Below are 21,983 nucleotides of genomic sequence, written 5' to 3'. Positions count from 1 at the left end.
ATGTATGATATAATGAAGGTATCTTTATTTTGGGTGTGACCTCCTTATAATGAGATTCGACAGCATTCTATTTATTTACGCAGTTCTCGAAGTACTCCTCTTCTATTATACTTGTGTGAATGCTGCAGTATGGTGGCCTATTCCGCTTAACCTGAAAAGAAGGAAAATTACTGTCTTGCTTCATGAAGGTGTGTGTTAGACGGTTATTGCATCAGTTATGTGAATCCATCTCTTCTCATGTTGAGAGCTGGCTAAGATCACCAATAAAATGTAAATGTTAGTGCTGTGCTATATCTTGTTTGCACCACTACCACATGACGCAGCTATCTGATTATGTTCTTGTCTCAACATTATGCATGTCCTCTCAGTGTGTGCATCAGGTTAGTGTACGGAATGTTTTCTTTAATCGTTAACAAATTATTAAGAAATCACTCATGGCATGTAGCACAATTCTACTTCTTGAGAAGGATTACTCTCAGTGGCCTACATTATTTGCACGAAAAGTCAAAATGAATGTCTGATTAATAAATAATTAATGTTTTGCTAATTACTGTTTACACTAATTAATTTACAACACCTATTGCAGTTTATGAATTGCAGCCAGTGACATTGACCATATTATCCACTCGGAAAGAATTATGAGGATGACATCATTTTCGAGATATGCGTCCCCAAAGTTTACATCAAAATGTACTGGTATTCCACAAATTTTTTAGCTTCAGTGCCTAAAAAGGTGTTTGGTTGAAAGGTGAAACAACAGTGCATTTTTGCTGTAAGTTTGGCAGCACTTATCCTAAAACTGGTACTAGTTTAAAAATTAGTTCTAAGTGGATGCACCTTGTGAAATTAGTGACTTGAATCCCTATATCGGATTATGTGTGCTAGAGCAAATAACTAAACAGTTAATTAGTGACATTCTGATAATTAATCAATTATACAGTTTTATTTCCTGCATGTACAGTATTTATTCAACTAGCAAGTGGTCACAATTATAAGGTAAGGGTGCCAGTAGGGGGACCCAAGTGTCTATATCGCCTTCTATTAGTCTATGCACACTGATAAAAGGCAATATAGAGTAGCTGACAGATGATTTAGACTTGGCGGGAATTGCCGGAAATACTCAATTACTAGCTTAGAATGCGAATTTCGTCTTATGATGTGGCTTCGTGGCATTGCAGCGCATGTTGCCATAAAGCCACATTATAAAGTGAAATTTTTGCTGCCGTGAAGCCACGGCTTAAGGCAAAAATTTGTGTATAAGGTGGGGCAAGTGACTTCGAGGCTAAGGATTCTGGGGAAAAAAACGTGGCCTTATATTCGAATAAGTATGATATTATCCACCTCTTCGAGTAATCCAGCTCAATGAGTAGATAGATTTCTGCTATATGCCACAGGTGATCTTTTTAAATTCTTTTACCATTAAAAAAAAAGCCACCAAGTATATGTGCACGTAAATACTATTTGCAGCCATTTGGTGCTAGCTGAGCAAGCAGCATTATTTTTCTGGCTAGGTACCTGTTCAGCCTGCAGATCAAGAGGGACCTGTCACAGGGTCTCCTTCATTGTAGCGACCCCACTGCTGCACTGCTGGCCTCTTACATCGTCCAGGGTGAGTACACACCCTGTTCATTGTTCAGTCTGCTGGCTCAAAACCAGCTGTCAGTGAGTGGACCGAGCCTGCGTAGTGGCTCGCATGTCATCTCGAATTTTTTCAGAAGCAGTGGCTTTAACAATGATAACCTTTTGTTTCATTTCCACATTATTTACCATATAAAGTAATAGTGTGAATCTGCCTCTAGTCAAGAGGGGCCTTCGGATAGCTTGTAGCTATGAAGGTTGTGACAAACTCAGAACCAACGCAGTGTCAGAATAGCTGTCTTTCCACTTGTTTGGAGTCCAGGACCTGTTTGTGAATGTTGGCACCTGTATACAGTGGCGTAGCTAGGTCGTCTGGCACCCGGGGCCCATAGGTCTTCTGTCACCCCCCCCCCCCCCCCCGGGTGTAGCCGGCGGAAAGAGGGGTCTTCAGACGTGTATGACACCCCCCCCCCCCCCCCCCCATTGGCCCCTTGCACCCGGGGCCCACGGCCCCCCGGCCCCCCCTGTTGCTACGCCACTGCCTGTATACAAACAAAAGCTGCCATACCATTTCAGCTTAACCAACTTTTGTGTAGATAAGGCATCCAATAACTCTAGAAATGTAAGGAGTGATTGGAAATTTCAACAAGGCTTCACATGGGCTGAGCACTTAAAGCTTTAAAGATCATACAAGTGGCTGACCACACACTGCAGTGTCTTGTGACTCTGTGTTGTTCTTGAAGACCATCGATGTCATCAATTGGATGGACTGCCCTAATGTGCGGAGCAGGACGGAAGAAGGTGCTGCTTCTCTGCCAAGCTTTCCTGCTTATTTCTGGCTCCTTTTTTTTTTTCACCAGTGGTTGGCCATGGTTTTTGATGTGATGTGTGGTACATGAACTTGGTGTTTACTCCCGGTGGTAGCAACCGCGAAATTGCCGGCCTGCCACGTTATGATTTAAGTTGCTGATATGTATTGGACATTGCAGAGTTCTTGCAGAGTTCTCTGCTCTGCACTTTCCACTGAAATGTAAAACTGTGATACACAAATGTTATGGTCCACGTAAGTATGCCAGTCTGCAGAGCTCTTGTGCCCTGGTTGTTGGGGTTCTCCAGTGTGCTAACAATCTTATTTCGAGAAAGATGTAGCAACATTGCACTGGATATTGATGTATTTATGAAGGCTGTCAAGAAATGTGGATATAGGTCTGCTTTTGAGATTGCATAGGAAAATGAGTTTCTGGTTAATAAACTGTGGCCTTGTGGCCTTGATAATGGTGCATGTCTTTATGAAGTGCTATTCTATGTTGAGCAGCTGTGTGTTGGGCACTGTATGTGTTTAGGCCTCTTGAGTGAACTGGCTTAACTTTGTGTGCAGCTTCATGTGGGGATTATGTGGCAGAAGACTACCCTGATGCTTCGTACCTGTCAAGCTACAAGTTTGTGCCCCACCAGGATGCAGAGCTTGAGGCACGCATCATGGAGTGCCATCAGCGACATGTGGGCCAGAGTCCGGCCCAGGCAGACCTTAATCTGCTGGAGACGGCACGTCGCTGTGAGCTGTATGGGGTGCGGCTGAGCCCTGCCCATGACTCCGAGGGCCTCTCTCTCAATCTGGCAGTGGCCCACATGGGTGTCATAGTGTTCCAGGGCACCACACGCATCAATACCTTCTCCTGGGCCAAAATCCGCAAGCTGAGCTTCAAGCGCAAGCGCTTCCTCATCAAGCTCCACCCAGAGGGATACGTGAGTTAACCTTCTATCGAGACCTAATCATCATCACTGCTGCTTGATGGCAGAGCAGCAAAAACAGAGCCTTTGGTTTTACTAGTTTATCAAAGCATGATTAATCATACTCACTTCCAAGAATTTGTTCATTCAATTACAGCGGAACCTCGTTAAACCGTATGTGATGCGGACGCGAAGAAAGTACGAGCTAAGCAGTACTACAGCATGCCCCAAAGTAAGAGATATGCACTTGCCTGCCTTTGAGATGGAATGTGTTTTGCTAGAAAACCAAGAAACCTTTTATTTTGTGAAAAGAGGCCACAATAAATCTGTCACTTTCATTTGCTGCTTTGCCAGCCTCACAGCGACAACTGCAGTCTTGAAGCCATCCAACTGGAAGGCCAGTAAGTCCATTAATCCCCTCATTTCAGAGAACGGCAACATCACATCCAGAGCTCACACTGTTTTCGCAACTGTCACATACAGCACATCCTCCAGCTCAGTGTTATCGTCCTCATCGTTGCTTGTGCTGGGTAACTCGGCACTGACAGAGTTAACAGTGTCACTTTTGAGCAAATCTTTACAAGTTTCAACATTGTTGTCGACATCGCAACATGCCGAAAACTGCAGCACTCTGTCGCCGCCACCTTGTCTTTCCAAAATTTCTGCTAAGAATGTCTCGCAGCATGCAATGCTTTACTCGCCTGTTCAACATTGTGTGGTCCTGCAATAATCATGCCGTGACTGCAGATCACTGTTGTGAAGTTCAGCACATGTGCAATGCGGCATTTGAACAAATCAACTGTGCACATGTGTGCACTTTCGGGGCTCTCATCACAGCTTTTACTAGGTGATCGTGTGCTAGACTCTCCCCAACAACGGTGTCACAAAGGATCTTGTGCGAGAGCACTCTTACCGGCAACAGGATCTCTTGAGGGTGCTCCATCATGGCCTCCAAGATTACTAGTCTGAGATTGTGCAGGGCACAGCTTGGAGGCTTTGGCTATGCAACAGCCACAGAGATGCGTGTGCACAGTACATACACATGCAATGTATAACTCGCACTTGGTGCACTTCGTCCAGAATCACTTGGTTGTAGGAGTGCGAGACTGAAACTGAGCTCTATGATGGGCACACGACACGCGAGGATTGTACACGTTAACTGACAGGTAGACAATGTACCACTATATTTAAAAAGATACTATCGATTAAGTGGGTACGGTTTAATGAGATTCTACTGTATGTGACAAATGGCATGCATGGGCAGCGACTCGTGAGGATGCATTCAGTAGTAGGGGCACTCAGCAGCGCTTGGATTTCTAATGGGTAGTCCACTCTTCAGGAAGCTCTCTGAATGTGTGGTCTACTGACAGGTAGACAATGTACCACTATATTTAAAAAGATACTATCGATTAAGTGGGTACGGTTTGATGAGATTCTACTGTATGTGACAAATGGCATGCATGGGCAGCGACTCGGGAGGATGCATTCAGTAGTAGGGGCACTCAGCAGCGCTTGGATTTCTAATGGGTAGTCCACTCTTCAGGAAGCTCTCTGAATGTGTGGCGTCTCACCCATACTCTAGGAACAAAGGAACGACAACAAAGTAGTGCAAACAGTTGCAATGGTATTTATTGCACCTTTCATACACTAATGCCTGCTAGCCGAATTGCTATCCACAGAACATGCTGATGGGCAGGCGACAAATCTAGGAAGTCCGACTCACTGTGACTGGATAACGAGCGAATATGTTCGCCCCATGATGGCTACTAATGCCTGGTTGTTTGTGTGTACAGTTATGCAAACGGTGTTGCGTTTGAATGAGGCCTTGCGAGACAGTCTCGCAGAAGCATTGATTGGCGCACGTGTGGAACGTCCGTGCTGCTTGCCGACCACGAGCCGAAGAGGAAGAGCTTACTCCCTGTCGTGTCTGACTAACCCCGCCTTTAGGTAGCATTCTGTCGTGCTACTCTGCAACCACGCCAACTGCTGCATAAAGCAATGCAGTGAAGCCAGATTACAGGAGACGGTAGCCATACAGGGAAAACAGCATATCAGAGAACGCATAAGAGTCGTGCAGCCCCACAAATGTCATTTAGAAGTGAGCTACATTAGCAAGAGAGAGATCTCATCGCCTTGTGGCAGCTCATATGAATTCAGAAACTAGTTTTTCCCATTACTATTTCTAAAATACAGTAGAACCCCGCTGTTACGTTCCTCACTGCTGCGTTTTCCCGGCTGCTACGTCGTTTTCATCCGGTCCCGGCATAGCTTCCATAGGATCCAATGTATAAGGAACCCCGCTGTTATGTAGTAGCTGTGAAAACGTTCCCGCATGATGCGTCGCCACCCGAACCCGCCTGGGCTAAAGTAGGCAACACGCTCCAACCGCCATTTTGGCTTTTGACGAGTTTTGACCGGGCTTGGCTATGGAACTGGCTGCAAGAAGCCGCACTCCATTTCGAGAGGCCGCCACTAAGTGGCCATTCGTGAAAAATGCTCTTACTATCATCACTGTGATTACGGTCACCGCATGGTTTGTTGAACGGGTCGACCACGGTGCAAGAATATGGTATATGCTTGTATGGTATATTCTTACACCGTGGGGTCGACTCACGGAGGAAGGAAACTCAGAAGAGGCCCTGACGTCACTCTTTGTGAAGGAAGCCGGAAGTTGGCATTGCTCCGCCTATCGGGCCAGCTCTCTTCTCTTGTTTACATTTCTCGCGAAACCACGCCGCGCTGTGCGCAACCAGGCTGCTCGGACACGCGCGCTCCACAGCAATACTAAACAATTGTTACCACGTTAGCATGATTACACCATAGAGGGCAAAATTTCCTTCGTCCGTTGCCATTGCCGTGGCGCGATGACGAGGAGGAGCACGAGCCACATGATGCCGGGGAGCTGCCAAATCCTAGCTTTGGAGAAGCCGTCGCGGCTCTGGACCTCCTCCGCAGGTACGTCGCACCTCACAGCGACGCTGACAGCAATGTGGCCTTCCAGGCTATTGAGAAACGTGTGGTGATTTCTAGCGAGTGAAAGAAGCGGCAAGGCACCATTCTAGACTTTTTTAAGTTCTAAGCGCACTCTGTGGAAATAAATTGTCTATAGTTGAAGCTGCACTTTTTTCATTCATTTTCGGAGCTTTCCTCACTGTTGGGTTTTCCCGGCTGTTACGTTTTTTTTCCTCGGTCCGGTGAAAAACGTATGAACGGGGTTCCACTGTATATTGCTTTTCAAAGGGATAGGGTCTGAAGCAATTTTCCACACTAAAAGTAAGGGGATGCTAAAGAGCAACACTAGGCAAAGCATTCTTTCAAAACTAGGTGTTTCATTAATTTGTCAAAAAAAGTAATAATCACTGGGGAAAATAAATGCAAAAGCTTCCTGTTTCAAACTTCATGCTGAAACTTGAAACTCGATAGTAACTTTCTATGGCAGCACAGCTAAATCTATGTGCATCATGGGCTTGCATCCGCAGAGCATCTGTTATTGTGTTACTACGCCGAATAGTGCCAATGTTTTGCTGGCAGCTTTGGATTGTTTTATCAGTGCATTCAGCATATGAAAATATTTTCTATTGTGCTTTCGTGGGCTCGCTGAGTGTGTCATTACTATTAGTAAAATAGTGACAAGGTAAATCAGATATGTATAGTAGAGGAATAAACATTTGGGCAAGTTGATACTGGTTCTACATCTTGAATGTTGAACATCTTGAAACATCTTGTGTTTCTTGCCTTTTGTCTTTGTCGTCTTGTGCTGCTCCTTCAAGATGTTCAACCAGATACTTATAGCTCTACTACTCCAGGTACAAAAAAAAAAAGAAACGCTTGGTTACTTAAATTGGACCTTCAAGCTCAGTCAAAGTTAAACTAAAGCGCACAAAGCAGCATCAGCGCTCCGCGCGTTTGCGCTGAGAATGCTGAAAACACTGAGCAGCGTCTATGTGTTTTCTGTTAATCCCATCATGTGCGCCATTGAGGGGCAACACCTGAAATGCAACTGGCACGCTCATCATGTCAGCCTCCTGAGACACCTTCAGTGCAACCTTAAACCTTGCTTTGCCTTCAGGTAAAACCGAGAATTTATTGTTTTCCAAAGGTGAAGATAAGTATTGATTTATGACTTCCACATTGAAGGAACAAATAGCTGAGCCCTTTTGCAAAATGCATTACCTCAAGGCCGCATCTTATATTATGCTAAGCCATGTACTATTTATTTACATTTCCAAAGGTGCCAAATGCACTGCAATAATGTTATGCGGCAAGCAATGCTATATTTCGTATGCTGAAGGAGCGTAGCAAGTGCTTTTATTGAAGCAAGCATTCTTATTCTGTAAAAACACGGACCATTCAGGAACTGGGCATTCAGAAATGCTATGTAAAGGAAAGAACCCATGTCACAAATTTCATGGCATACGGTTCCAGTGTTCTTGGTTGTTCACTTTAGGAAATACAGTAACTTTCAGGAGATATCAGGCGACATGCAGAAAATGTGTTAGTGTCTGTGGGCAGCAGCATTCCTTGCACAGGCCAAGCATGCTGTTTTTGCACAGTGGAAGGAATGCTGTCGCTCGTATAACAGACATTGACGCGTCTATGGCTGCTACAGGTGGAGCTTTGCGAGGGTGACTATATCTACTATTCTACTATTCAGTATTTACACACCCCTACTGCATACTTATCAGCACTCCCTCGTATCACAAGCCATGTATGTGCTCTGCTGTCTGTGTTTCATTCTGGTAGTACACAACCATTCACCATGGCAAGCTTATGTGAGAATCCATGGTAGTGTGTATAAGCGCGACTGGACGAGGACGAAGAAAGAAACAGATACACAGACACAGACACAGCGCTGTGTCTGTGTATCTGTTTCTTTTTTCGTCCTCGTCCAGTCGCGCTTATACGCACTATCATGGATTCTAACCAACTAGCCCGCCAACGTGTTTTAACTTATGTGAGAGTCGACGGCATTGATTGAGTGCAGACAGGGCTGCTAACTTTGAAGTGCAGCTGGTTTGGCGAGTTGGCAGGTAGCTTGGAGTATTTAAAAAGCTACATCAGACACGTTATTAGCGGCATCATGCAGTGTAAGATTTCAGCCTGATCAGCATGAAATGATAACTGAACATTTATTACAGTTGAATCTCAATAATTTGAATTCAAAGGGGCCCAAAAATTTGTTTGATTTAAAAAAAGTTTGAAATAAATGAAGCTAATTAAATGGAGGACTTGCCTGCAGTGTAGCACATGCGCTGAGCTAACGCACGAGTGGGAAGTTCCAGAAGATTTACTCACACATATTTGCAAATTAAGTCAATGTCCGATTTTTCTGACTCCCCAAGGGCTGTGAAAATGTTTGAAAAATTGGGCAGTCCGAAAAAATGAGTGCATGCCTTTTACTTCCCCCAAGGGCTCAAATTGCCAAAGGTACATCAGAATTCAGAAATAGCTCTGAAGGCCTGCCAGTAAACCCATTAGGTGTATCGGTGCTCATATTGTGATAGGAAACGGCGGGTGCATGCGTGTAAAATTAAAGAAACATACCATCTCCCGTGACAATTGCATCGTCTTTGAGTACGCTTTGCCGCGTAACACTGCTGTATTGGGGCAAAACTGACTTTTGGAAACTGGCATTATGCAATGCGTCGTGCTTTCCGCGCTCCGAAGCTATTGCTGAGGATTACAAAGGTGGAGTCGGCACCATTGCTAACAGTGGCGAATTGTTTCAATGAAACACACGGTACCAAACAGCAAGAAGCTTGGTGTAGTGAATTTCGAAGTAGCTAGGCATAGCGTTGCCGCAGTGTTGCTAAGGCAGTCAGTAGATCTGCATCTGAGAGTGCCAGCTTGAGGCAGCGAGATAATCAACATAGCAGTGGTAGTGGCTTCGATTAATGCTGTTCGGACCTGCACTCATGGCTAAAAGTCTGGAAAATCGGACGGCGAACATTTTTTGCATCTGAAATTTCAGACGTTCTTATACATTGGCTCTATGGGGTACCTGGCGGTGCTGCAAAGGCATCCGAATTACCGGGCATGACTGAAAAATTGGGGGTCCGGAAAATCGGTTGTTGACTGTACAGGACACCCTTACTAACAGAAGTAATCGGTGATGCATGCCTGCACATGTCTACGCACAAATTTCTGCCACCATTTATTTTTTTCTTTGTGCACGGCTTTGAGGGGTCTCTCCTAGGCTCTTCCTCTATGGCAGAATTGGAGGAACGCTGGTCGGAGGTGCCGCTGCGTGATTTGGCGCGCTGCTGATAGCATTGTCGGAGGGTAGTATGTTCGAATTAACCGTTACAAATGTTTTCGCATCTGAACTACCGGGCGTTTTTGCCCATTGGAATACACACAACTTTGACAGCTTTGAGAAGTTTGAATACTTTGACAACTTTGACAAGTTTGAATAAACCGAAAGTTCAAATTAACGAGATTCGACTGTATCAACAACAACAACAAAACAAAGGACAGTTAAATCTAGGGTTCAGCGTTTTTGGGGTAAACAAAAAAATGTTAGCAGATCCTTATTTCCAGAAATAGGTTTTAACTGTATAGGGTCAATCAAAGCAGATTTACCAGAGAGCTCAGATAGTGATCAGTGTGCAGTTGCGAGCCTATGTTCACTCCAATGCAAGAAGCCTGGTAAAGTCAATGTCGCAAGTCAGCCTGCCACCTTAAAAATCTTTACCTTTTATTATTTGCGTCCATTGTACCTGCTGCTGCCAATGGTGTTTGGTACCTAATTTAATAGCAAAGTGAGTAAGACATCCAGAATATGAAAAACTATGTAAAATGTGGCTCACGCACCCAGCAAATAGTGTCAGTGGCACAATGCATGCTCAGGGATCAAGCCAGTGTCCTTGCATTGATATTTTTTTTTGCATGGGAATAATATGTTACAAACTCCATTGTGAGAATGAAAACTGTGATGCAACAGTTTTGCCATGAAATTCTTGGCTTCAGTAACTCTCAGTGGCAAAAAATTCCAATCCTCCATTGGTTTTGGGGAAAAAACTGTCCTTATGGTTGCAGAACTTGTGAGTTGAAAGGTTTCTAATGCTGCCGTGAGCTCACACCTTCTCTTTTGTTACCGCACCTATATAAATTGATCCATTTGATTTACAATTATTCTCCGTGTTGTTAAACATTTCTGTTGAAATTCTTCTACTAGCAACATCATGCACTATCTGAAATGATGACTGAACTTGTAGAAAAAACTTTGACTGGAAGCATTGTCGAAACTAGCCTCCAGGATTGCTCAGAAAAGCTGACCAAATGCATTGATCAAATATAAGGAGGCTTCTGTATGCTCCCTGATGTGACAACCATTGCTTTGTGAGCCTAAGGAATGCAGTAAAAAACAAAACAGGTGCCTTCTGCAATGAGTAAAAATAAATGCTCCCTTATAATAGGAACTTACCTGTTCTCACATTTGCAAAGATAGTGCTTTTCTGTATATCATGGGCATCACTATGGCGAGTATTGACACCAACTAATCTTCATTATACAGTGAAACCTTGTTAAACCGTAATTGGCCGGAGCTTGGAAAAAGTATGTACTAAACGGCACTACTGCTTAACTGAAATATCGCGAGATCACCCACATACCTGTCAAAAATAGAACTATGAGAGAGTGCAATGAAAGGGCAGAAAACATGCAGTATTTATTCACTTCACGCAACAAAAGTGTGTTATTTTCATTTGATACCGCGGCGGGCTAATAGCGACAATGACGGCCTCAAACTCACTCAAGCTACGAGCCAGCTTTTCCGCCAGGCTCCTTTTCTCGGTAAACACTCACGTGAGACTGACGTAACGTGCAGCATTTGCCACCATCGGGCTTGAGTTGCCCATGCCGTCGCTTTCCGTGTCGTCCTCATCACTGTCATTAGGTGACACTTCGGCAATAACAGAGGCAACAATGCCGAAAAGTCGCACCTCAAAAAGTGAAACCTCGTAGTCGACATATTTTCGTGGTCGCAGCAGCATTACCGACCAACTTCTCCTTCGCATTACAGATGCCACATGCCATAGTCAACGGTAGATCCCTCTCGCATGCCAGCACTGACTTCTTTGTGCCACGTTCGGCAGCATGAACGATGTCCAATTTTTCTTCTGTGCTGAGCACCCGGCTTTTGTCTTAGCTCGCACAACACCACAACACGGGCCACAACACTCAGACTCTGGGATGGCACCGAAATGGTGTTGTTGATGTGGCTTCACCCTTGCAAGCAACCTCTGCTTTTGGGCTTGAAGGCCGTTTCAATCTCTGAGGCTCGTTGTTCTGCCGGGTCGCCATACCACCGCCATTTCTAGACGAAAAGTGGAAACACTACGTGTTAACCGATATGTATGCAATAAGCTGGTACGATTTATGCGGACACAAAACGCTTTTTGTTCAATGGCCGCTGAGTCGGGGATTCGACTTTACTACTTTTAATACGAAACTACATTTAAACCGGTATGGTTTAACAAAGTTTCTCTGTAATTTTTTTGCATGATCTGACTTAAAAAGATGGCAACGAGAATCCAGATGCATATTTTGTATACAGTCGATCCCGGATGTATTGAACTAGTTCTATATTGAACTATCGAACTAGTGAAATAGTTCGATATATCAATAATTCGAAGTATAAAATATGCATGTCAAAAGCTTCTCTAACAACTCCATACATCTCAAGGCAGTTTCCCGATGCCGTGACTAACGGGAACTTCCTGATCTGAGCCTCCATAGCGCGTAAAAAAACAAAAGCACAGCACGATGACCAGAGCACTTTATTTCGGAAGAAAAAAAATCTGTGACCTGTGCTTGCTTTTTCTTTTGCACCATCAAGTTCATTAAGCTGTCCTCAAGCTTGTTGACAGTGTCCAAATGAGAAAGGCCAGCTCCTTCCATTGTACTACAACAGCGGCGAATGACGCTGAAAGCTGATGCAAGTTCAGCTGCAGTGCATTGTGGTTGGTCCTCTTCGTCGGAACCTTTGCCGCTGCTCGAGTCTCGTCACCCATTATGTCAGCCACAATCTTTGCATCAGTGCGAACCGCTACAGCTTGCACATCGTCGTCAACGCTGACGAAATCGCGTGCTGTACGCCACCTGGAATGGTGCCTGGGAATGCCGAGAGCTTGTGAAATTCGCTGTCCAAGCATCCAGCATCATCGTCTTCACTGTCAAGGCATCCGTCATCTGCAGCTACCACAAAGCCTGCTTTGCGGAAGCAGTTTACAATTGTGCTTTTCTTTACGTTGTTCCAAGAACCAGCCAGCATATGAATGGATCCGAGGAGGTCCACCTTGAGTTCAATTGTTAATCGAAGGTTGATTAGGAGCCTCTGCACCAGTCGTCATCTGTACCCAACCTTAAACGCTTTCACAATGCCTTGGTCGAGAGGCTGAAGTTTTGCCGTTGTGTTTGGCGGCAGAAACTTGAGGGTGAGCTGCTTTAATGGGCAGATGACATGATGGGCCGAACAATTGTCAAGAAGACAAACTTTGCGGGCAGACTTCTCCACTTCGGCATCCCACGCCTGTAGCCACTCAATGAAAAAATCGCGTGTCATCCAAGCTTTCTTATTGGATGCGTATCGAACCGGGAAGCCTTTCGCGTTCTTAAAGCAGCGTGGTGACCTGCTGTTTCCGATAACAAACGGCCGTAGTTTGCATGACCCATCCATATTTGCAGCAAGCAAAATCAATGCGCACTTTGCTGTTCATTCCATCATGGCATGCAGTGCCTTTCAGATGCAGAGTCTTGTTTGGCAGCATTTGCCAAAACAGTGCCGTCTCATCTGCATTGAATATCTGCGATGGCGAAAAGCTGTTGGAAATATTTGGCCACTCTTTGGACAACCACTTCTCTATGTGACTTGTGCTAGTCGCCTCGCTTTCGCCTGAAAGGGTCTTTCCGATGATGCTGTAGCGACTCTTAAAATCACTGCTGCCAACCAGTGCCACCAGTGAAGCTTTCTTCTCCGAAGGCCACAGCAAACCATTTGGCTTTCTCCATGAGCATTGGGCCGTCAACAGGTATGTTTTTGGCACGTGTCTCCAAAAACCAGGCGTACAATGCCTTCTCGACCTTGTCAAAGGTTGGGACGCGCACACGACACGCTCCAGGGTGACCGGACTGCACTGCATTGAACTTTACATCTGCTTTGGTCTAGAGGATCGTACTCGGGGTGTTCCAAGGAATTCTGAACGCCGCAGTGACCGACGACTTTTTCTCGCCAGCCTCCACCCGTCGAATGATGTCTGTCTTTGTTGAAAAATCAAAATTCTTGCGTTTTTTCGCGACCACAGCTCCGGAACTCGTGCAAAAAGCGGAAAGAAAAATGCACTGCACCACATGAGTCTCAAGCCTTTGCATTGGCCTCGTGAATAAAAGGAACGAAGCGAATCGAAAGATGCATCGCTCTGCGTCTCTGCACTAGCACAAGCCCAAGCTGCACTGACCTCAACGTTACAGCGCAAACACCTAAGACGATCCACAAAATGAAAGACACGACAGTGTGTGTCGTGTCTTTCTTTTTGTGGATCGTCTTAGGTGTTTGCGCTGTAACGTTAAGTTCAGAATTATGTACCAACTAGGCCCAAATGAAGTGTAGTAACACTTCATTTGGCCACTGACCTCGTTCGTCTCGTTGCGTCAGTGGTGTCAGCCAACCAAAACTCAGGAAATGGGCGCCTGCGGTCAGCGTGGTTTCTCCCTCCCGCTTCCCTTTCACACCCAATCGCACTCCAAGTGCTCCTTGTCACGTGCCTTTTACCCACACGCCCCTTTCTCAGAGTGCGGGGCGGCGCGCGTGAGATCGCGGGAACATCGCGAGAGCTTTGTGAGGAGAAGCGCACTTGCGGGGGTGGGATGCGATGGGAGAAGCGCACTTGCCGGGGCACAGCTCAGCACGGAGTTCGATACATCGATATGCCGGTGCACGGGAGTTCTATATACGTGAACAATAGCGCTATACTTTTGCATGGGATTCTCTAGGGGATTTTTCAACTGTTCGATATAGGCAATAATTTGATATATCCGGAATCGACTGTATTTATGATTTTTTATTATTTATTTATTTATTTGTAAAATACCTTACAAAGCCCCTACATGGGGATTGGGTAAGGGAGGGCATAGAATCTAGTAAGCATATACAATATAGTAACAATATGAAGGTAAGAAAAAGAAACCTCAGTACTCATACTAAAAATAGCAAATTACAACTTTCATTCGTATTTCTCGAGGTGCTTCTCTGAAGTTTCACGTAAGAATTTTCAAAAATTGTCTGAGCAATTATTACTGCGATGCATCCATTCATAACCCCAGTAACCGGGCTCTATACTTATGTATTCCGGTATAAATTTCGACTACTACTTCATGAAATAAAATATTAGAACATAAAAACACTGAAAATGAGCACATTTCTAGCAGTAATAAAAGAGTTAAAAAGAGGCTTAGTCCATGTATTCAGCAATTAGTTGGACTTTGCATAATGTTATTCAGAAGAGACATAAAAAGGCAAACTTTCCGTGTTTGTTGTTCCCAGGGCTACTACAAGGACACTGTGGAGTACTTCTTTGAAAGCCGCAATGAATGCAAGAACTTCTGGAAAAAATGCATAGAGAACCATGCATTTTTTCGCTGCACTGAGGTTAAAAAGAGCCCCCGGCAGAAAGCACGGCTCTTCAGCCGAGGCTCATCTTTCAGGTGAGCTGCCCCAATGGCCTGCGTTGGATGCCTGGTTTGTGTTGCTTACATCTCATCAGCTGTCCATTGCTTTCATCAGGGCTTTACGCAGCTGAGCTGCCTGTCGTACAGGTCTGCGTTGTGTGCTGCTGACTTGACACAGGCAAACATACATAAAATGGTTGGCTTGAAAACTGTTCTTTACTCAATGCTGGCTGAGTATTAAGGAAGTAGGCACCTCAAATGACCTGCAAAAAAGAAGGAAGCACCTCCGCTTTTCAAGCTTGTCGCCACAACTGAATAATCGCTCTCATTGGTATGCACATGAACCGAACCCTGAGGCTTGGTCACTTCCTTTTGGAGGGAAACAGACGCAGTCATTGCACTTCGGAGTGTGGAGCTCTTCGTGGCCCTGGTGTGCAAAACCATAAATGTAGTCATGAATGCAGCTTTTTGTGCACAAGACGAGGAAAGAACAGAGGCTAAGACAGACAAGCACAGACTTGCCACAAAGAGGTGTGCGAAAAGCTGCATTCATGTCTCATCAACTTGTCCAAACTGTCATCCTAATGAACTGCATGAAACTATACTAGCCAAAAAAATCTGTAAATGGCGCATTATCGGCTTATAAACCAAATTTTGATTGCAGCATTGAAATATGGAATTAAATTTAAGCCCAACTGTGCCTGCAGTCCAGGTAGGTAGCTCGATCTCCAAGTTCTGTTAAACCTTGGTTGATGCAAAAAGGGTTCAATCGGTGCCAAGAAAACATAATTGGAAACAAAAGTCATGTTTTCATGTTTGCACTATGATGCTCACTTGCATTCCAGCTCAGGATGAGCTACCTGGGCATGATGGAAGGAGACTACATTGCAGCTGTTAGAGCTGATCTCTTACGAGTAACGGTACATTAGCTAATCATTGTGCGGATATCAAAATTATCAAATATGAATTCAATATAGAATTCAATATAGAATATAGAATTCAGGAGAACTTATTTACCTTTAATCTTAATTTATTGTCATGATGTTGCAACATACCAGTTCGCAGTTCCTGTTTCGAAGTGAAATGCTTAAGCCTGGGATTCTGATATGATGTTTAGTTCTCCAAAAAACATTTTGGTGCATTTGATTTCTGACATGGCCAACAGTGCTCTGTACAAAGAGTTTCCAATCCATCCAAGTACACAAATTGCAGTCATGATTATTTTACAGGCTGCCATAAGATGTGAGGCAGTTTGCCTGTGAAGTCAGAACACGTATGATAAACAAATGTGCAAGTATAAATCCATTCTTTATTATTGGACACGGCCTTCAGTTTTTGTAACTGGCCCACAGATTTCATCCTAGGGTAACAAATAGTGTGAAACTAACCTCATATACAAGTATACTTGTTAGCGCAATTCAAGCTTCCTTTTCTAAGGCATTTAAGAAGTTTAGATAGGTGAAACATAATTATATTGACTAGAATAAAAACTGGTTAGTAAAATATCATGCTAATTTGGCCCTAGTTAACAAAATTTTCGTAATTCACATGCTGTTTCACCCAGCTAATGTGCACATTATTCTATGACATCAAATGCATGCTGCTCATTACATGACATGCTTGCTGTCATGTGATCAGCTGGTCTAGGCACCAGAAAGACAATGACAAACAAGAGTGACAAAAGTGGAGCCATTGTCAAGCTGAAACTGTGCAGATTGTGTATTGTTATGAATATCATTCAGAAAGGCACCATTCGTACACAGTATATCTTTTCATTTTTAAAATTTTTCTTCACATGTGTATGCGTCTCCTGCGGCAAGGCAGGCTTCACAAGCAGTTCTATATTTAGCTTTTTTTCAGCGTGAGCTGTTTGGTCGGCTGAGCATTGACAAAATAATCCAGGAGTGGGCTCAGTTGCGAAAGGATGCTTCTTCAGATGGAGACATACTTGTTATGTTGCCGTCTTCATCTTACCGTTAAAGCCACAAGGCTCTTGCTATTTTGCAGCAGTTTCATGTCAGTTTTTCCGACATTCTTAGGAAGGACAAGCAGATTTTTGCACTTAGTTTTGCATCTTACAGTCTTGAATATTATTTCTGTTAGGCTTTTTTGAGGCCACAGCTTGGTTGGACTAAATATTCACATCGTTCCTAGCTTGGCTAAGGGAGCTGTGCTCGAAAGTGCTTATTTGAATATTAATTTTGTTCTAAATATCTTAAATGATATAAATATTCAAGAGCTGTTAATATGCATGGTATTTTAATTAAACATAAAGGGGAAGTGCAACACTTTTTGAATGTGGTAAATCTGTTTATCTGCTAGACAATGCTGTTATGAATTTTCGAGCTGTTATTCCTGTGCCTGCAAAAGGGAGCCTACACCTGTGTTCAAGACTGTCAACTCATTCTTTCAGTGTTCTGAAGTATCTGCTTGTCTTTCATGTTTATTCTTGTTATTGTGAATACAAGAACAATATTTCTGTAGATGTCCTGGCTAAGCAATGCCTCCAGGAGAAACAAACATGTGCACACTCTTTGCTTCTCCCAGCTTGCACATTCTTGTGTGCTCTGAACCCACAACATTGTGTCACAAGTAGCATTCCACAAAAAAGCTTCTTCATCGCATATCCTCATGGTGGCTGGGGCCGCTGTTATCCATTAGTTGGTAATCCATTACTCATGTATTATTGCACAACAAAAATGACGGGGCCGTAAGAGAAGAAGAACACACACCAAGCGCAAACTTTCAACTAAATTTACTGTGCCACTGAATCGGTTTATATATGTGAAGCAGTGTAGACTGCGCATGCGCTTACAGGAAGAAAACGAACTGCGCATACGTGTAACATAGTTATGAGTCATGTGATGCCGCCTCCAAGAAACTTAGTTCTCTTTCTGTGAGAGCCAGTGAAGGGAAACTGACACACTTATCACCCAATTTTGCAATCATCTGCGCTTCAGTTATTTCACGGATGAGCTGCGTCCTGTCACGGGACACAATCGTACAATCGTCCTCGATAGGTTTGCAGCCATGATAGCGACAATGAATCGCCAAGAACCCAGCGGTGCCATTTTTTACATTGTTGCGGTGTTCGCGGAGCCAATCATTGAGGCAACGCCCAGTTTGCCCGATTGCTGTTTTCTTCCAAAACGAGGCTGGCATTCCCTGCAGTCAGTTTTTAGAACATTTACAGCTTTATCTTAACTCCACTTTCATTACTTGGGATAACCAATGTTTTTTGCAGAAGAGCGGAGTTTGTATTGGCCCCTGCATTGCTCCCACTCTTAGTGACATGTTTTTATCCTGTTTAGCCCGTGATATCTCACTACAAGTGCAATGCACTGCAGTTTTTAAGACATTGAGATACGTTGATGACTTTCTAATTTTCATTGACTGCTCTTTTGATGCCTTCATTCTGGAAACAAAGGAAGCGTTAGAAATGATACAGGAGTGCTTAGTTCCCCTTCAAACTACTTATGAATTGCCAGTAGATAATTCTATTTGCCTTCCTAATCTTCGCCTTAGCTTTCAGTACAGCCACATTTGTTGGTCGTATGAGCCGCGAGCCAACAAGCCACTTCTGCCATATATGTCTGCACATTCCAAGCTTGTTAAGCGGGCTATTATCAGTTTGTGCTTCAAGAATGCCCTTAGCAAGTCTTGCTGCCATGTAGTGGAGGTAAGTTTTGAAAAGCAAACTCGACATTTGTCCTTGGCTGGATATCTTGAGGGGCTGCAGGTGTCTGTCGCAGAACGCATTTTAAGAGAAGCGTGATCCAGCACGCAGAAGTCAGTTGCTGATGTCTCTCCCGGCAAATGCCCTAAAGTAAGTGTTGTACTCTACATGCACGGGATATCCCATAACTTGAAAAAGGTGGCCCAAAGGCCAAATGTTAGAGTAGTCTTTTCTGCTCCCCAACAAGCTTTGCAAGTTGATGGATCCAAATGCTGTCCCATCCGATAAGTGCACTAAGCATCGCAGCAAAAAGTTCGTTGAGTGTGTTCAATATGTGGTTTACAACCTCTCGCATTCATGTGCGAAGTAATATATTGGGCAAACTAGGCGTTGCCTCAATGACCGACTCTGCGAACACTGCAACAACGTAAAAAATGTCATCGGTGGGTTCTTGGCGATTCATCGTTGTGATCATGGCTGTGTGGGGACCCCTTTTGGACCCCTGTCTCCTGTTCACGCGCGACTTGGGCCATTCGCACGTGCGATCGCTGGGGACACGCAGTTCCAAGCCTTATTTTGGATAGCATACATTCCCCGCGGCCACTGGCGCTGGCGTGACGCAGAGCCTGCTGCTTGCGCATGCGGCTCATGTTATGCCGTGCGCCGCGCATAAGAACAGTGCCTGAGGAGCGGGCCCCTCTTGCCCTCTCTTCAGCTTCTTTCTCCTTAAGCATTGGAGGTGCGCAGGCGCTTTCGCCCGGACAGATTGACTTTTGGTGCTCTTGGCTTGTCTCCTTAGACCTTGCTAGCCGGGTCCGGGCACGTTAGCCCGAAGCCCCACAGCTGCAGACCTATCGAGGACGATTGCACGATTGTGTCCCATGGCAGGACGCAGCTCATCCATGAAATAACGAAAGCGCAGATGATTTCAAAATTGGGTGTTAAGTGTGTTAGTTTCCCTTCACTGGCTCACACAGAAAAAGAACTAAGTTTCTTGGAGGCAGCATTATATGACTCATAACTATATTACATGAATGCGCAGTTCATTTTCTTCGTGTAAGCACATGTGCAGTCTACACTGTTTTACATATAGTCTAAACCAATTCAGTGGCACAATAAATGTAGCTGAAAGTTTGCACTTGGTGTGTGCTCTCCTTCTGTTACGTCCGTGTATTTTTTGTTGCGCACTAATACTTGAGTAATCAAGAATCAAGTAATATATTTTCAGATTCAGAATGACATGGAAAAATTAATGGTTACATAAAAAAATTGGAAGTACACTAGAACCTCGTTATAACGAAACAGGGTATAACAAAATAATGGATATAACGAAGTAAATGAAATTCTTCTTGAAGTCTCCATAGAGGTGTATGTATTTAAACATAATTTTAACAGAAGTGAAATTGTCCTGCCAATAGATGTACTTGAACTAGATTCGTCTCCGAAACCAAAGATACCTGACTGTTGTGTGCCAAATACATCACTTTCCGGGGGGGGTTCAGCACTCATCCGCCGCAGCATTTCAATACTGCCACATTCCCATGTCAAATAAACCGTCAAGCAGCACTGGTCTTTCTCAACGCTGCTCTGCTGTAGCTGCGTGTAGCTGCGTGTAGCTGCGTGTAGCTGTGCACCTGCGCGCAAGCTGCAGCTCACTATCGCACTTCTTCATTGACCTCTCCCTCGTGAGCCTGCCTGGCTGTACAAGCCACATCGCCACAGTGCTGTGCGGCTATGCGTGGTGGTGCAAAAGATTAAAAGATAAATGCATTCACTTACACTGCACGGTGTGCCGTGCAGGCAGGCACAGCTGGACGTGGCCTCCAAGGTCTCCTTGGCACAAACTTGTCGGTCGTCCACACGAGTTGCAGCGGTGCAAAAAATTAGTGCGTTCACTTCTCTCTCTCTACGGTAGACCACGCAGGCAGCAACAGCTGGGCCTGGCCTTTGAGATTGTCCCGGAGCATCTCGGGAGTAACGCCTAGGCCATGCATTCCCTTCTCCCTCTTTCTACCGTGCACCGCACGGGCTGGCAGCTGGGCGTGGCATCCGAGATCGCATTAGCACCAGTGCAGTCTTGGATGCCACAAGCCGGCTGAGCCACGTTAGCGTGGTAAGGTTCGCTTGCCTCCTCGATCACACAGTGGAGTGCTGTGTTGTGTGCCAGGTATGTGCTGCTTGACTGCCACGAGCCCAGTGGAAAGTGAACCCAAAAGACCATCACAATGGAACAGAAGACAGCTATCTAAAGGCTGTAGCATCAGGTGCTAGGAAGTCGCGTACGTGTTGCATATGCTGAAGGTTCATTTGTTGTTTTATTCAAATTTTGCCGCATGTGGGACCACGTAATGGTTCCACATGCTGCAAAGCCATTTTCTTATTTCCATGTTTACAATTGTGCACCCTATTGGGCATATATTGTAGTAAATGTCAATAATGGATGTAAGAAAGTAACGGAAGTAATTTCACCTCCCCCTTCAACTTCATTATAATGAGGTTTGAGTGTATTCTGGAATCATTTCAGGTGTTAAAGGGTTTAAATATTGAAACGTAAGTACATGTAGCCAGGGTGTTCAGTTATATCAAACAGCAACAATAGCACAGGTTTGTTTCTGGATTTTGTGCAAGAATGAGGTCTGCGATAATTGATAGCATCAGTGTAAAAACTAATGCAAGATGTATTGCTGGAGAACTAGGACTTGTTATGAAGACTTAATTTCAAGAAAACTTTATTTACACAGTCATGACCATGGTTCAGGCCAAGCCACATTGAATACAAGCCGAATCTTCCATACCGTGGTGTTCGAGCGGCTGAAGCATGGCATAGGTAGCGGTTAATTGGCCTAACGTGTCTTCACAATACAGTATGCAGCAACACGGACATGAAGAAATAATCTTGTTGCACAAAATGTTGGCTTCAAACTACATTTATTCACATATCTACAAGTGAATACTTCCATTAATTTCACTCCAGGTAATTTGATTTTTGAATGAATTTTATCTCTACTCAAGGTCCGAGCCAGTGCCAATACATTTCTATGGGCCAAAACCTTCATTATTTCAATTCTGAAATTGGCCCTCACTGAATATAAACTTTACTTGTCAACACAATGTGCCTGATCCAAATAGTGATCCCAATCATGACTTTAATGGCTGCAGCATCAGTCTTTGCAATGTTAATGGTTCACAGTGAATGGTTCAAAGGCACCAGTTGAAAATGCATATCTTGATGCCTGCCGTACGAAGATTCTTAAGTCTAAAGGGCAGCTCGCAATGAATGATTACCATGATTACACATTGACTATATTATCGTGGTTATTCAGTTCACATA

General features: G+C 44.3%; 1 protein-coding gene across 3 annotated transcripts in view; it reads left to right on the top strand.

Moving 5' to 3' along the window:
* Positions 1-21,983, top strand: part of LOC135904609 (FERM, ARHGEF and pleckstrin domain-containing protein 2-like) — a 220,828-nt gene that overhangs the window by 48,834 nt on the left and 150,011 nt on the right. For all 3 annotated transcript variants that reach the window (XM_065435478.2, XM_065435463.2, XM_065435487.2), the window contains exons 5-7: positions 1,512-1,609; positions 2,957-3,324; positions 14,852-15,012. In XM_065435478.2, coding sequence (XP_065291550.2) covers positions 1,512-1,609; positions 2,957-3,324; positions 14,852-15,012 — 627 coding nt within the window. The remainder of the gene's footprint in view (positions 1-1,511; positions 1,610-2,956; positions 3,325-14,851; positions 15,013-21,983) is intronic.

Source organism: Dermacentor albipictus, chromosome 1 (genome assembly GCF_038994185.2).
Source record: "Dermacentor albipictus isolate Rhodes 1998 colony chromosome 1, USDA_Dalb.pri_finalv2, whole genome shotgun sequence".
Classification (NCBI taxonomy): domain Eukaryota; kingdom Metazoa; phylum Arthropoda; class Arachnida; order Ixodida; family Ixodidae; genus Dermacentor; species Dermacentor albipictus.
This window is presented reverse-complemented; position numbering and strand designations above follow the sequence as displayed.